The sequence below is a fragment of the Haemaphysalis longicornis genome, unplaced genomic scaffold (assembly GCF_048455015.1).
Source record: "Haemaphysalis longicornis isolate Haplotype H1 unplaced genomic scaffold, Haemaphysalis longicornis Haplotype H1 scaffold_5, whole genome shotgun sequence".
In the NCBI taxonomy this organism is placed as follows: Eukaryota; Metazoa; Arthropoda; class Arachnida; order Ixodida; family Ixodidae; genus Haemaphysalis; species Haemaphysalis longicornis.
Window position 1 is genome coordinate 72506351 of NW_027526385.1, and position 11841 is coordinate 72518191.

The window sequence follows — 11841 nt, forward strand, 5'->3', positions numbered from 1 at the left end:
GCTACTTTTAAAATGTATAATGCACTCTCCCATTTGTTTCAGTTATTGCGCTTTTTTTCATTTTCAACTTGCGCATGTCAGGAGCTTCAGCTGCCTTGCCAGACCTTAGGGGTAATTGTTAGGTTGATTACCGCACTGACTTCATTCACTGTGGCAACCTCTCCTCAAAAGTAACAAAGGAATTCAAACTTTGGTGCAGCGAGGGGGCTATTTGGACCCAAGTGTCTTCAACATATAAGGAACACAGAAAATTTTGCCTCTTCCTTCTACGAGCAGATATACATAGGCACAAGTTGTTGAAAGCTTAGAAGGGAAAGCAGAAAGAGCATAAAACTAGATAGAGGGCCACTATAGAAACGTTCACATGGAATGTGTAGATGAGGCTGACACATATCAGCAGCAGTTTGATGTGCCTGGGATGCCACTTACATCTGGCAGTGTAGCAATTGCCGTTGATGGTTGGAGCAATGGTATTTATGACGTTGAAGAATTGTCGGAATGAAGCTAATGGCCCCTAATGTTGCCTTCGCTTTCCAGCCCACTGGATACACCTTAATGAATGTCACTAGCCCACTGTTATATACCTGAAAAGAGTGGCAACCAAGGTATGGTAAACTAAACAGGACCAGACAAGACCCTGAATTTGTTCTGCAGAAGGATCAACATTTGGGAAAGTTGGTACTGGTTGAACATCTTTACGCTGCCGTTTAAAGATGTTCAACCAGAATCTGTTCCCTAGTGGACTCAAACAGGCTCTTTATGATGATGATGATGATTGTGGTGGTGACGATAATGTTCCTGAATGCCTTATAGTGACAATGATTTCCATAAGATAAATCATTGTTCTTCGGTCTACCCAAACAGGCTATTTATGATGATGATGTGCCCAAATTCTTTCTAATGGCATTCACTTCTTTAGAAACGAGCGTTTCGGATAGGGAGGGTCCCTTCATCCGTGTTCCCCACCGCCCCAGGGGAAGGGCGAGCTGCGCACCTACTGGCTGCTGGGCCACAAGGCGGGGCCCCAGCACCGGCGCGTGGACGGCAACCACTGCATGCCCGTGCCGCTGTTCAACGTGGTCGACGGTGGCGCCACGGCCGGAGGCTGCGGCACGGCGCCCCACCGGAGCCCCAAGGTCGAGCAGGGCCTCTTGCCTCGCCGAGGCTCACTGATCCCCAAGCTGTCGGAACACGACGGCGACCTTCTCAGCGTGGGCCTGATGAACGGATCCGTCATGGGCGGCATCCAGGTGAGTACCTGCCCTCTTATTTGAGGGGTTTTATATTCCTTGGCTATGGCTGAAAGGCTGAAACTAATGCGAGCAGCGAATGACTTTTTATCGCTTTTTTTGAGAAGAAGGAGCATAAGTATACTCAGCGTACCACTGGACTGCACACCTCAAGGGGAAAGGGATCATTAAAGTAACCCTCAGAGAGGACGTTCTGTCTTCTCAACCATCTACTCACGCAAGACTTTTATTGTGCTTAACTACTACTTATGAGCATGAGGAGTAGGACGACCTGCCACTGCCTTTGAAAGAGGATTGGGTCAGGATCCCACTCGCCTTTTGCTTAGTGATGAAGAGCGAGTCCTGTTGCTGACGGCATGTTGTATCTTATCTATGCGTGTGTGAGCAGGCAAACTATGCATGCATCATACCACATGATGAAGTTAAAGGGAAGGTGAAGCGGTTTTAGAATTAAAAGAAAAATTGACTAGCAGCAAGTACACATTGAATAGTTCATGTGTACGAAATATTTTCGCAATACATGCAATAGAAGCGGCGCAATGAGCAAACAAAAGTGGCCCGATGCCCCGCCCCCATCTCGCCGCGCGATGCCGGAAGACCGAAGAGCGCGGGCGAAAACCGGCTGAAAAACGTCATACCTGGACTTCCGGCCGGATCGGCCGCCTCGGCCATGCTCTTTTCGCCGTGTTTCCTTGTGAATGATACTTGTTGTTGTTGTGGTTGATAGCACTCATTTGTACAATTTTCGTGTTCAAAAAGTATGCACGAACGCCAAACGAGGCATACGTTATCATGCGTATTCCTAAGCAGAATAATGCCACGCCGGGATGCTTGATAACATACGGAAGCGACAGCCGAGGTGGCTGTGCTTGATGACAGAGAATATACTACACTACGTTAATTACTTTGTAAACCGCTCCAATGCTGTTTTTTTTTTTTTTTTTTTTTTGATGCGACGGATGTTAATGTTCACATTATATTCTAGATTTAGGAAGGATGGGAAATACTGCTGTACTTTGGCCGGGGATGCTTCGTTCCATTCCAGAAACCAAGTCACATTTGTTCAGGAAATACTTGTTTCGTTAAACGCGTCGGTTTTCTTTCCTTATGGGCTCAGGACAGTGTTCAAAAAAACAATTTTTTGGCGAAAGTAAAACAAGGGGCCAATCCTGATAGAAGCTCTCTCCCGGCTAAGAGGTAAACAGTATTCCTACAAAGTAAAAGAACCAAGACAACCAGGTTACTTATTTTGCAAGTATACATGTCACGATAAGGTGATGTTTGTCTGGAATTAAAAAAAAAAAAACACCACTCCGAACCACTACCGTGCCATAATTTGTGTTGACTGCGGGGGCCTAATTTTTTGCCCAAGATTCCGTGTGGCTGCATATTATAACCTGGCAAGCACTTGTTGTCACTGAACCTCAAGTGTGCTCCAGTGATAGTCGGTAATATATATAATGATGATACTAAAAAAATTAGGAGCAAAGAGTAAATATACGGCCTCTCTCCGACTAGCGCGGTAAATGCTTAAATCTAGAAATGCTGAAACAGGCCAACGATTCATTATCACAAACGTTTGGTGATTGTTACCTAAAGTAACGTAACTACAACGTAACTGGCTTGTCCGACTGGTCTGTTAATTATAACGAGGTGGCCGTAATATTGTAGCAGAATGCGCAACGCACAAGCGAAAATCAAGCCCTACTACAGCCAATAAAGCTGAGCAGGCACTAGTATGCTGCAGTGTTTTCAGAATAAATGCATGTGAAGCAGTAAGACGCCACTCATCAAAGTGCAGCTAGCAATCGCGGAGGCGCCGTAGCGCCGCTGCCGAAATGGCGCGCGCGTGTGGGTCTGTGTACGGGGATGAGTAACGGGGCTGGGGTGGGCGACAACGAACAAAGGAAATGCGGAAGCAGAGTCTGCTTGTTGGTTTATGCGTGTATCGGCAAGATGTATCTCGTATATACGTTTACAGCGCATGAACCAGTGGCGGTCCCAAGGGGGGGGGGCGAAGGGGGCGATCGCCCCCCCCCCCAAAAAGGTCCTCAGCTTCTTATTTTTTGTTTTTTTCGAAGCATTCCACTTGCGCGAGGTTAAATGCGGGCTCGAGTCAGCCGTAGCACCGCCTACGGGGGTCAAAAACCACTGTGTCGCTAAGTGATTTGTGCGCAAGCGGGTTACACAACATACACGCACACGCTGGCATGGTTATCACCTCCTCCGCAGAACTGGAGCAAGGAGAGGAGCGGTTCTTATTCGCCCCACAAAAAAAGAAGAAAAAAATCGCCCCCCCCCCCCCCCCCCCCAAAAAAAAACAAATTCGCCCCCCCTAAAACCAATCTCTGGGACCGCTACTGGCATGAACGCTATTTTTTTCGCGCAGTGCACGTACGTGCTTTTCGCTGGTAGATTGTTTATAAAACGCCCATTAATCTTCGGCATAAATGGTTTTGTGTATAATAAGAAACAGTTAAGGCAGTACGTAATATTAACATAAGGTATAAAATCCCCCTATGCTGGTTGCCTAATTCAAAAATATTTTGATGGAACCCACTAGTCGACGTCACAGTCACCGCTTTGGGGTTCTCTGTCGTGTAAAGCAAATTTAAGCTCCAAGTTAATTGAACCAACAGCACGGGAAATTATAAAAAAAACTTCCAGTCATGTGCGAAAATGAAACTGCAAGCTAAATTGCCGCAAAGGCAACCGTGCGATCGTTCGCAATGCTTCCGACAACCCGCGCGGCCAAAGGGTGTCCTCCGTTGACGTCATGACGGGCGCAACCAATCAGGGGCGTCAAAAGACGAAAAGCGCGCGTCTTTCAAACGGGGCCGCGCTTTTTACAATATAAATGCCACTTGGACTCATGTACGATAAATTTCAATGTGATATTCGGAATCAGCGCGCAAGAAACTATATAACTGTTAATCTAACTCAAATTTTTTGGAAAGCGCTTCAGCTTCCCTTTAATTATCACAATTGTAAATGCCTGCGGTTTCTAACGTAAATGTTTGACGCACCTACCAGAATAAAAAAAAAAGCGGTCACATTGCCACCTCTTTCTTTCCTCCCTATCCCAGGCCCTACACCGGCTAAAGCAAGACAGCCCGGGCATCCTGAGGCCCAAGCCATCGCGCGAGTCATCCTTCACACACAAGAACCCTCGGCGGCACGACCTCTTAGACGGCGCAGCGTCCTCCCGCACCAACAGCATTGCCGACCTCGACAGCGGTCTCACAATCCCCCACCGGCGTTGCGGTGGCGGCGGCGGCAGCGATACGGCTTCCAACAAAGACGAGTTTGGCTGCTCGAACCCTGACCTGGCCGTGCTTCGGTCGCGGCAGTGGGCCGCTGACCGGGGAAAGAACGGTCTCAAAAGCCTCGACGAGAGTGCACGACCGTTGTTGAGGGACGTTTCGACGAACTGCAACGGTGATGGCGCGGGCGGTCACCTCGTTCTCCTCGCAGAAGACGCGGCAAAGCGGTGGCGCTCGTGCGACGAGATCACGGCGTTAATGCCCGCGAAGGACAAGCTGAAGAAAGTGTTTACCGGTCTCCTCCGCTCGTCGGGTGTGTCGCGGGAGAAGTCACGTGACTTGGACGCCTTGGCCGATGCGGGAGGGGGAGGACTGCCGAGGTTCGTGTGTGAGAGTGTTGATGATCCGGCGGAGAGCATCGTGTGATTACGACGGTGACGACGAGTGCCTGCTTCATCTTCGGTGCCTGTGTGCATGTGTTCTGACGTCCTAGAAGGTGCAAAAAAAGTGCACACTGAGCAGTGGTTCCGCAACGAAACAGCCTTGAAAGGGGGCTGTGTTTCCCAGTTGTTACAAAAATGCACGTTGAATTTTAGTTGACTTCTTTCAGTGAAAACTATGCTTAATAACTGTACCTGTTACGAGAATGGTCGGTCTAATTTTTGGAGCAGCTTTTTTTTTTATTAATAAGATCCTACTTGTTCAACCAATACAGTTTGCACCTTCAATGCATGCCAATGCCTGCCACGGGATATTTTTCTGCAATCCGCACAATTTTTGTCTTGGACATTTTTTTTGCCCGACATCAACAAGTTACCTTTGCGGTCATGTTTTAAAACGAACACTGTGGAAAGGCTGGACACTTTTTTTTAGGTGTCTGTTGGCTAAATAGGAACAAAATTAAGTCAATGAATAGCCGTGTGCATTTTTGTGGGGGCTGGCTCTGTATAGTTTAGAAATGGCAAGAAGAAGATGGCTGCCTGTTTTAGTTTTGCCCATCGTGGCATCCTGCATGGAATGGCGGGAGATTTGAATTACTATTTTGTTCTGAGAGGAATTAAAAACATGTGATACAAGTTGTTTAGTGCGGAATGGGTACGGACATCCCGAATGGTTCCAGCAGTACATAACATTGTCTGTACAATCAAGCTTTGTTGTAACCATTTCTCTGGTACAGAATTTCAGTTTGAATCTCCCGCCACATAGGGATAGACCAGAACTGCTCGTGCAGTGAACAGTGAAGGGTGCAGAGAATGCCTTGAGGCACACCCGCAGACTATCAGCCGTGTGAAACCGGCAAGTTTTGTTGTACAGAAATGGAACGCTAAGTCTACACTTCTTGTCAACTTACAACACTCTGAACCTGACTTTTTGTAAGTAACAAATTGAAGCACTAGAGTCTGTTTTCTCTTCCTAATGAACCCATTCAAGCCATCCTTTGAAACGCCCGCATGTGTGAATAGTGCAAGTGCAAAAGCTCCAATAACCGACGCATGGAACATCTTGCTTTGAAACTAAGTAAAGATGGGTAATAAGAGACTTGTCTGTATGTGTAGCAGTAAAAATGTAAAGTTCTAAGAAGAAGGGGCTTCACAAATGTGAAAGTACCATCGATGGTTGCTCATTTTGCAGCCCTGTCGAAGTGTATGAACTGCATCGTTGCAACGACATCCCCACTTGGCTGCTCTTCCAGGTCTGCAGTCAAAAGGAGAAACAATAACAAAAAAAGCTTGGACTGTCTTCACAGCCAGCGTGCGAAAATCTTCGCGCATCGGAGAGCTTCGTTACGACTTAACCCTTCGGCATCTACATTCCTGAGAGCTGAGAGCATCGCTCATCGAACCGTGAACGGCGAGCGTTTTCGAGCTCACATGGTGCGCGAACTGTGGTGGTGCGGAACGTGTGAAACATCCATGTGCATCTGTCGCAGGAGAAACAATGAGTGCCGCCAGTGCCCAGTACAATAATTGACTTCAATGACTTCAAACTAATGACACAGCCGCTTTCGAGTCAACGTGATTGTTTGTTACTTGTTCACGGAGGTTATTGCCAAAAACAAACCTGCGTGGTTTCTTTTTCAAGTGCGTATCACTTGCCTTCTTGTCTTTCGCTTTCTTTGTTTTGTTTTGTTTATTTGCGAAGAGCGCATAGAGACTTTTGACAAATGCATTATCGTGCTAGGAGCACCTGACTGCGTCAAAGCTAAGATTTCTAGTTTTTGTGTCGTGTACGTCTTACGACCCGTTGAGCCGTGCTCTTCCAATACCACTGTGCGTATGAACTGTTGCACCGAGCTTTTGGTGCCATCGTGCCATTTTCGGTGTGCCGTGAACAATCCAACCGTTAACTTGTGTACAATTTCACCCGCCCCTCACTCCCTATTTCTCGGTTCTTTTCTGTCAGAGCGCATCCTCATTCCAAGTCAAAACGAATGAACAAGCGTGTTTTTCGTACATGTGCTTTACATTATTTCCATGACTTTTGTTGTCGTTTGGCCTGCTGAGCAATATTGCGGAAGGGCGCAGTGTTCAAACGTTGAGCTTAGTGTTGAAGTTTTTCAAGAACGCATTTTTTTCCCTCTTCTCCCCCCACGCCAGTGTACTCCATAGTCACCCCCAGTGTGGTTTCATTACTGAAACGTCGTGACCGCACGCGTCACGCAGTGTTGAGCTAAGTTTGTATTTAACGTTTTTCAGTGTTCCTTTATTTTTATTCCCAATACTTCGAGCGAATGTGGATCGGTTCTGTGCGTGCATGTATTATGAGTGCCTTGTGTCGTTGCTTATGGGTTCAGTACCTGAGTGGCAAAAGAAGAATCAAAGTTTTTTTTTATTTTACGGAGAAATGTCCGTTCTTTTCATTTCGGACGGCACGCAGCGTGATCTTGGCTGAGAAGAACTGGGGCTAATTATTTAAAAATAAGACAGGCTTTCACAGTCAGAAGCAGTAAACGTTAACGACTTCCGTCGTCTGGATTCGTGATCATCTACCCGCCAATCAGACTGCCACATAATCGCGTGCATGACAGCCATGAAAAGCCCTGCCACAGAGTTGAATTTGCGTCCGTTTAGGTTGCCACATTTATTCTTCGAGTATGCATCAACACCCCCTTAAAAAGAAACCGCTGAAAGCAATGCAATTTTCGAAGATAGCTTCATCTTTGCAGCCCACTGCACAAAACAGTGTATGGCCGTTTTATTACTCGCAACTGCATTGTCTCTGTCTAGAGAGCTTAAACTTTTTTTTATTTCTTGGCAAAGTGCCATTGTCAAGAACTGCAAGTTTAGTCGCTGTGCATAAGGTGATGGGTTTTCAAGCGTAGGGCTAAGCAGACACTTCGAACAAGAGGGGGTATGACCAAACTATGTCTCAGTCCTCGATCGTTTTTCTTGGACTGCTTTGGCAACGGAACATGCCCATGAAAACACGAAGTGGAACTATGCTGGGAGTGAAGGAGACGGTCACATTTGCTGGACAGACCGTTTAATTAATAAGTTGCCACTTGAAGTGAAATCAAGTTGTGCTGAGGAGACCATTGCAACTCTCTCTGCAACTACTTCCAGCCTAAATTGAGCCAGCCAAACCTTTACCTTCCCTAAAGCCGTTTAACCTTTACCTTCCCTAAAGCCGTTTGTATCGCTACTGCCACATTAGAACTTCAGTATGTCAGTTTTCTACTCTCAATTTGTCGCATATTGGAAGTGACGACAAACTCATTTCCCAATTCAGCCTGGAACCCGCGCATTTAACAATGCTGGAATCACAGTTCAGTGAACGATACTTACCAAGTACCTAATGCTGAGGAAAATAGGTGTCACTGAAGCATTTGCATCCGTTGCTAACCATCATCGCTTTCACCCTGCCGCGGACGAACTCAAAACAAGTTTTACTGTTGTAAGCCAATTCAACGATGCAAGCTCTTACTTTTTACAAGTTCGTAACTACTTTTTTTGCATTTACCGATCACTTTGGTTAGCGCAAGTCGTCTTGGCGTGCTCTGGCTAGTTGGTGACGAGTCTTTGTGTACAGTCAACAAGAGCCCAATTAATACAGGATGTGTTTGGGTACGAGGAAAGCTAGCTTTCTGGCAAGGCATTTCTTTTACTGTGGCGGCAACTCGTGCGTTCAAAATGGTGCTGGCAGTTAAACGTGTGTGTGCGTTTAGGGTGTGTGCGCATCATCATGGGACTCTAAACGCACTCTAAACTGCTAAACGAACTTCCAGCTGCTAAACACACAGGCTCCTCTGTCAGGTCTATTTCAGGCGCACGAAGATAAAAGTGCTATGTGGGAAAGCAGTAAGTTTGCAGGTTTTCTATTACATGGAGCAGGGATTAGAAAACGGTGCTTTGCACCTGTCGTATTTCACTCTTTGCGGACTTTGCGACGCTCAACTATGGAGAGGCTGCCCCCAGCAGGAGTCAGCGGCTTGAGGCCTGGTTTGTAATGGGTGGAACATGTCTATTCAGCTTCCCTTTATGGTGAGTTACGTGCAGTGCATTGTGCAAAACAAAACAGCTTCTTGGTGACTGGGACAATTGAAACTGGAGTTCAAAACAGTTTGGGCCCCAAGCTGCGATTTTTATCAGCAAATGTGCGTCATTGAGTGAAAAGTTTCTGGTACGTATTTAAGTCGTGACAGATCCTCATCTGCATGGATCGTCGTCAACGAATGCCCCTTACTAAGCTCTTAAAATTGGTGAGTTGTAGAACGATAATTGTAATGTCACTGTTTTTGGAGGGGGCATTATAGATTATTTGACGACGATCGTCGTCGCTTTCCTCATAGAGGATGGGGATGTTTCTGACTGCATCTTCAGCCTACAAAAACAACAGCGATCTGTCATCTTGCGCAGCAAAACACCCAAACATTGGGCCCAAATACCCAAAATTTTCAATGCGCATACTTTTCCTCCAAACCAATGTTCAGTAAGATGAAAATGCAGTCTTTTGTAGCTGCTAGCTTGGCACTTGGTTTCGGAAATTCTTGGTTTGTGGTATTGGAAGCTCAGATGGTGCTGGACATACCCAGCATCCAAGTAAAAGAGTAATGATAAATACAAAAAACTTATTTCAGAACTTCAAATACAGCTGAGCAACCTGCAACACAGTCGTATTGAATGAGAAATTCACTTTGAGAAGCAATGAAGAAGGGAGACGTGCGTGCTTTTCACAATGCATTTTTATTTCCTTGTTGAGCTTCTTTATGGCAAACGCACACCCCGAGAAATAGGCCTTTACGTGAATCTTTATGAATTTGCTTGCATTCATGCCATACGTCGAACTCTACGACAGAGACAATGTTTTTTTTCCCCTATTGGGTAAAAACTACTAAAAAACTATTGTTGCGGTAAACTACTCAAAGGTTACGGTATATGCTTGACATGTACTTTTGCAGGTACTTTTAGTGGAGTGAAAAAGGGTCAGTGCTGGCTAGGTGGCTAATTGCAAGTGGCATTTTCAAAACCACAGGCAGAAAAGCGGACGTTAGCAGTGTGGCAGTGCCAAAAAAAAGTTCTTGTTTACTTTTTTTTTTTCCGGGTGACTTCTGTGATACCAGTTGCAAGTTATCGTTTGAACGTCAAGACGTTTGTTTGAATGTTCTAGTGTTTTTGTTTCACTCTTTTTTTTTTTTGCGTGTGTGGCACTGAGAGCGAATGTTTGGACTGTGCTTCTTGGCATTAGTGTAAATAAAACAAATGAATTATTTTTCACAATTTCCTTGCTTAGTAATTAAGGGCGTAGCACCTGTTGATGGAATTTATGCATGAAGAAGATTGCCTGAGATTTCTTTCAAGGCGATAGCCTTTCTTGGTCGAACTAAAAGCAAAGAAATTAAAGCAGCTTAACTCAGCGTAAAAACTGTCAAGTACGTGTGGAACAGTATTTCACCAAAGGGGCTGTAGCGCCCTCTCTCGACTAGTTTCAGTATCAGCCAGGTGTTGATACCAAAAATAGTCAACAGAGGGCGCCGCAGGCCCTGAAAAGGCCTGTAAAAGAGACACTGGATTGATTTTTCCTTCATTTTGGGTAATTAGTTTGTTAATTCGTGATCTTTTTCTTATGTTACTTCACTGTGTACTTTTTTGCAACAGCCTAGCAACGGTAGACTCTGTGGCAACGGCGCAGCACGAAGGTCACCCCCAACTATTTGAATTTGAGGAATGTGTGCCAGTGTGGCCCGATGCGATTGACGTCTGCTTCGTAGTGCGAGGAACCCCAGTTCCATCACGACCAGGGGAAGCCGTGATTTTTTCGAAGCCTCCATTTTAGTGCCTGACAGCGCATCACAGGTTACTAGAGTGGTTAGATACCGTGACTCTGGACAAGCTATGGCGGCAAGCCGGGCCTTTGAAGTGCTCCGCACTTAAAATGTTGGTCTGTCTGTCTGATCCTCGATTCGGCCGCTTGGCCAAATAGAAAGAATACTTGAACACGAAGTGTATATAGGTTGCAGGACCGTTGCAAACTACCTACTGAAACTACTGGCTTGTAGGGTTGCCACCTTCCCGGTTTTTGACCGGCCCGACCGGCTTAATTGTTAGACAGCGGGCCGGTTGCCGGTCCGTCTTCCGGCAACCGGCCTTCATTGGCCGATTTTTTGGCGCGTGAATGGAGGCGGCCGACTTATAGAACCGCGTGGCTGTGCTCCACGTGCGTTCCAAGCAGAACGTGGAACGTAGCTAGTGGAACCTTTCGTTGCTGTTGCCGCGTTATTTTTCATATGCCGCCAGGAGTCGGCGGTTTTCTGCAGTAGAGGTCGAATATCATTTGCTATCGAAAAACCAAGCACCCAGGAATTTTTTAATAAAGGTACACTGTAAATATCCCTTGTGTACTAATTTTCTGTCTTATATTTGCGTAATGTCTTGTTCTTGTTCAACAAAGTTGACAAGTATGAACATATAAACCGGGCTTAGATGTTTACATTTGGCTGTGAGTATATAAGACTATTGCGCAATATCAATTTTACTTTGGCCGGGTGGCTGAATCGAGTCACAGACAGACAGACCAAAATTTTTGGGCTTAAGTAGCCCAAGAAAGACTATCGACTTTAAAAAAACGCACGCACAAGGCTCATAGCGACCCACAAATGCTTCGCCGCGCACTTCCTGGAACGATGATACCCAACAAGCGCGAGCGAACACGAATGAAGGACAAAACGGCAGCATGCGGCGGCGGCTCAGCTTGTAGGCACCACGCTCGCTTACGGACTCCACGACTCGCGGCATTGGGCGGCCTGTGTCGCCATTCGCACCGCGTTTCGGCGCTAGCGTCTCCCTAATATATTTCTACAGCCAAAATTTCCGGCCTAGTTGTCCATGAAA

At 46.2% G+C, this 11841-nt stretch overlaps 1 protein-coding gene across 2 annotated transcripts in view; it reads left to right on the forward strand.

Moving 5' to 3' along the window:
- The window catches only part of LOC144138429 (receptor-type guanylate cyclase Gyc76C-like), a 326776-nt gene extending 316546 nt beyond the window's left edge, over window positions 1-10230 (forward strand). For both annotated transcript variants that reach the window (XM_077670703.1, XM_077670704.1), the window contains exons 23-24: window positions 975-1250; window positions 4337-10230. In XM_077670703.1, the coding sequence (XP_077526829.1) occupies window positions 975-1250; window positions 4337-4939 (879 nt within the window). In that variant the 3' untranslated portion in view covers window positions 4940-10230. The remainder of the gene's footprint in view (window positions 1-974; window positions 1251-4336) is intronic.
- The last annotated feature ends 1611 nt before the right edge of the window (window positions 10231-11841 follow it).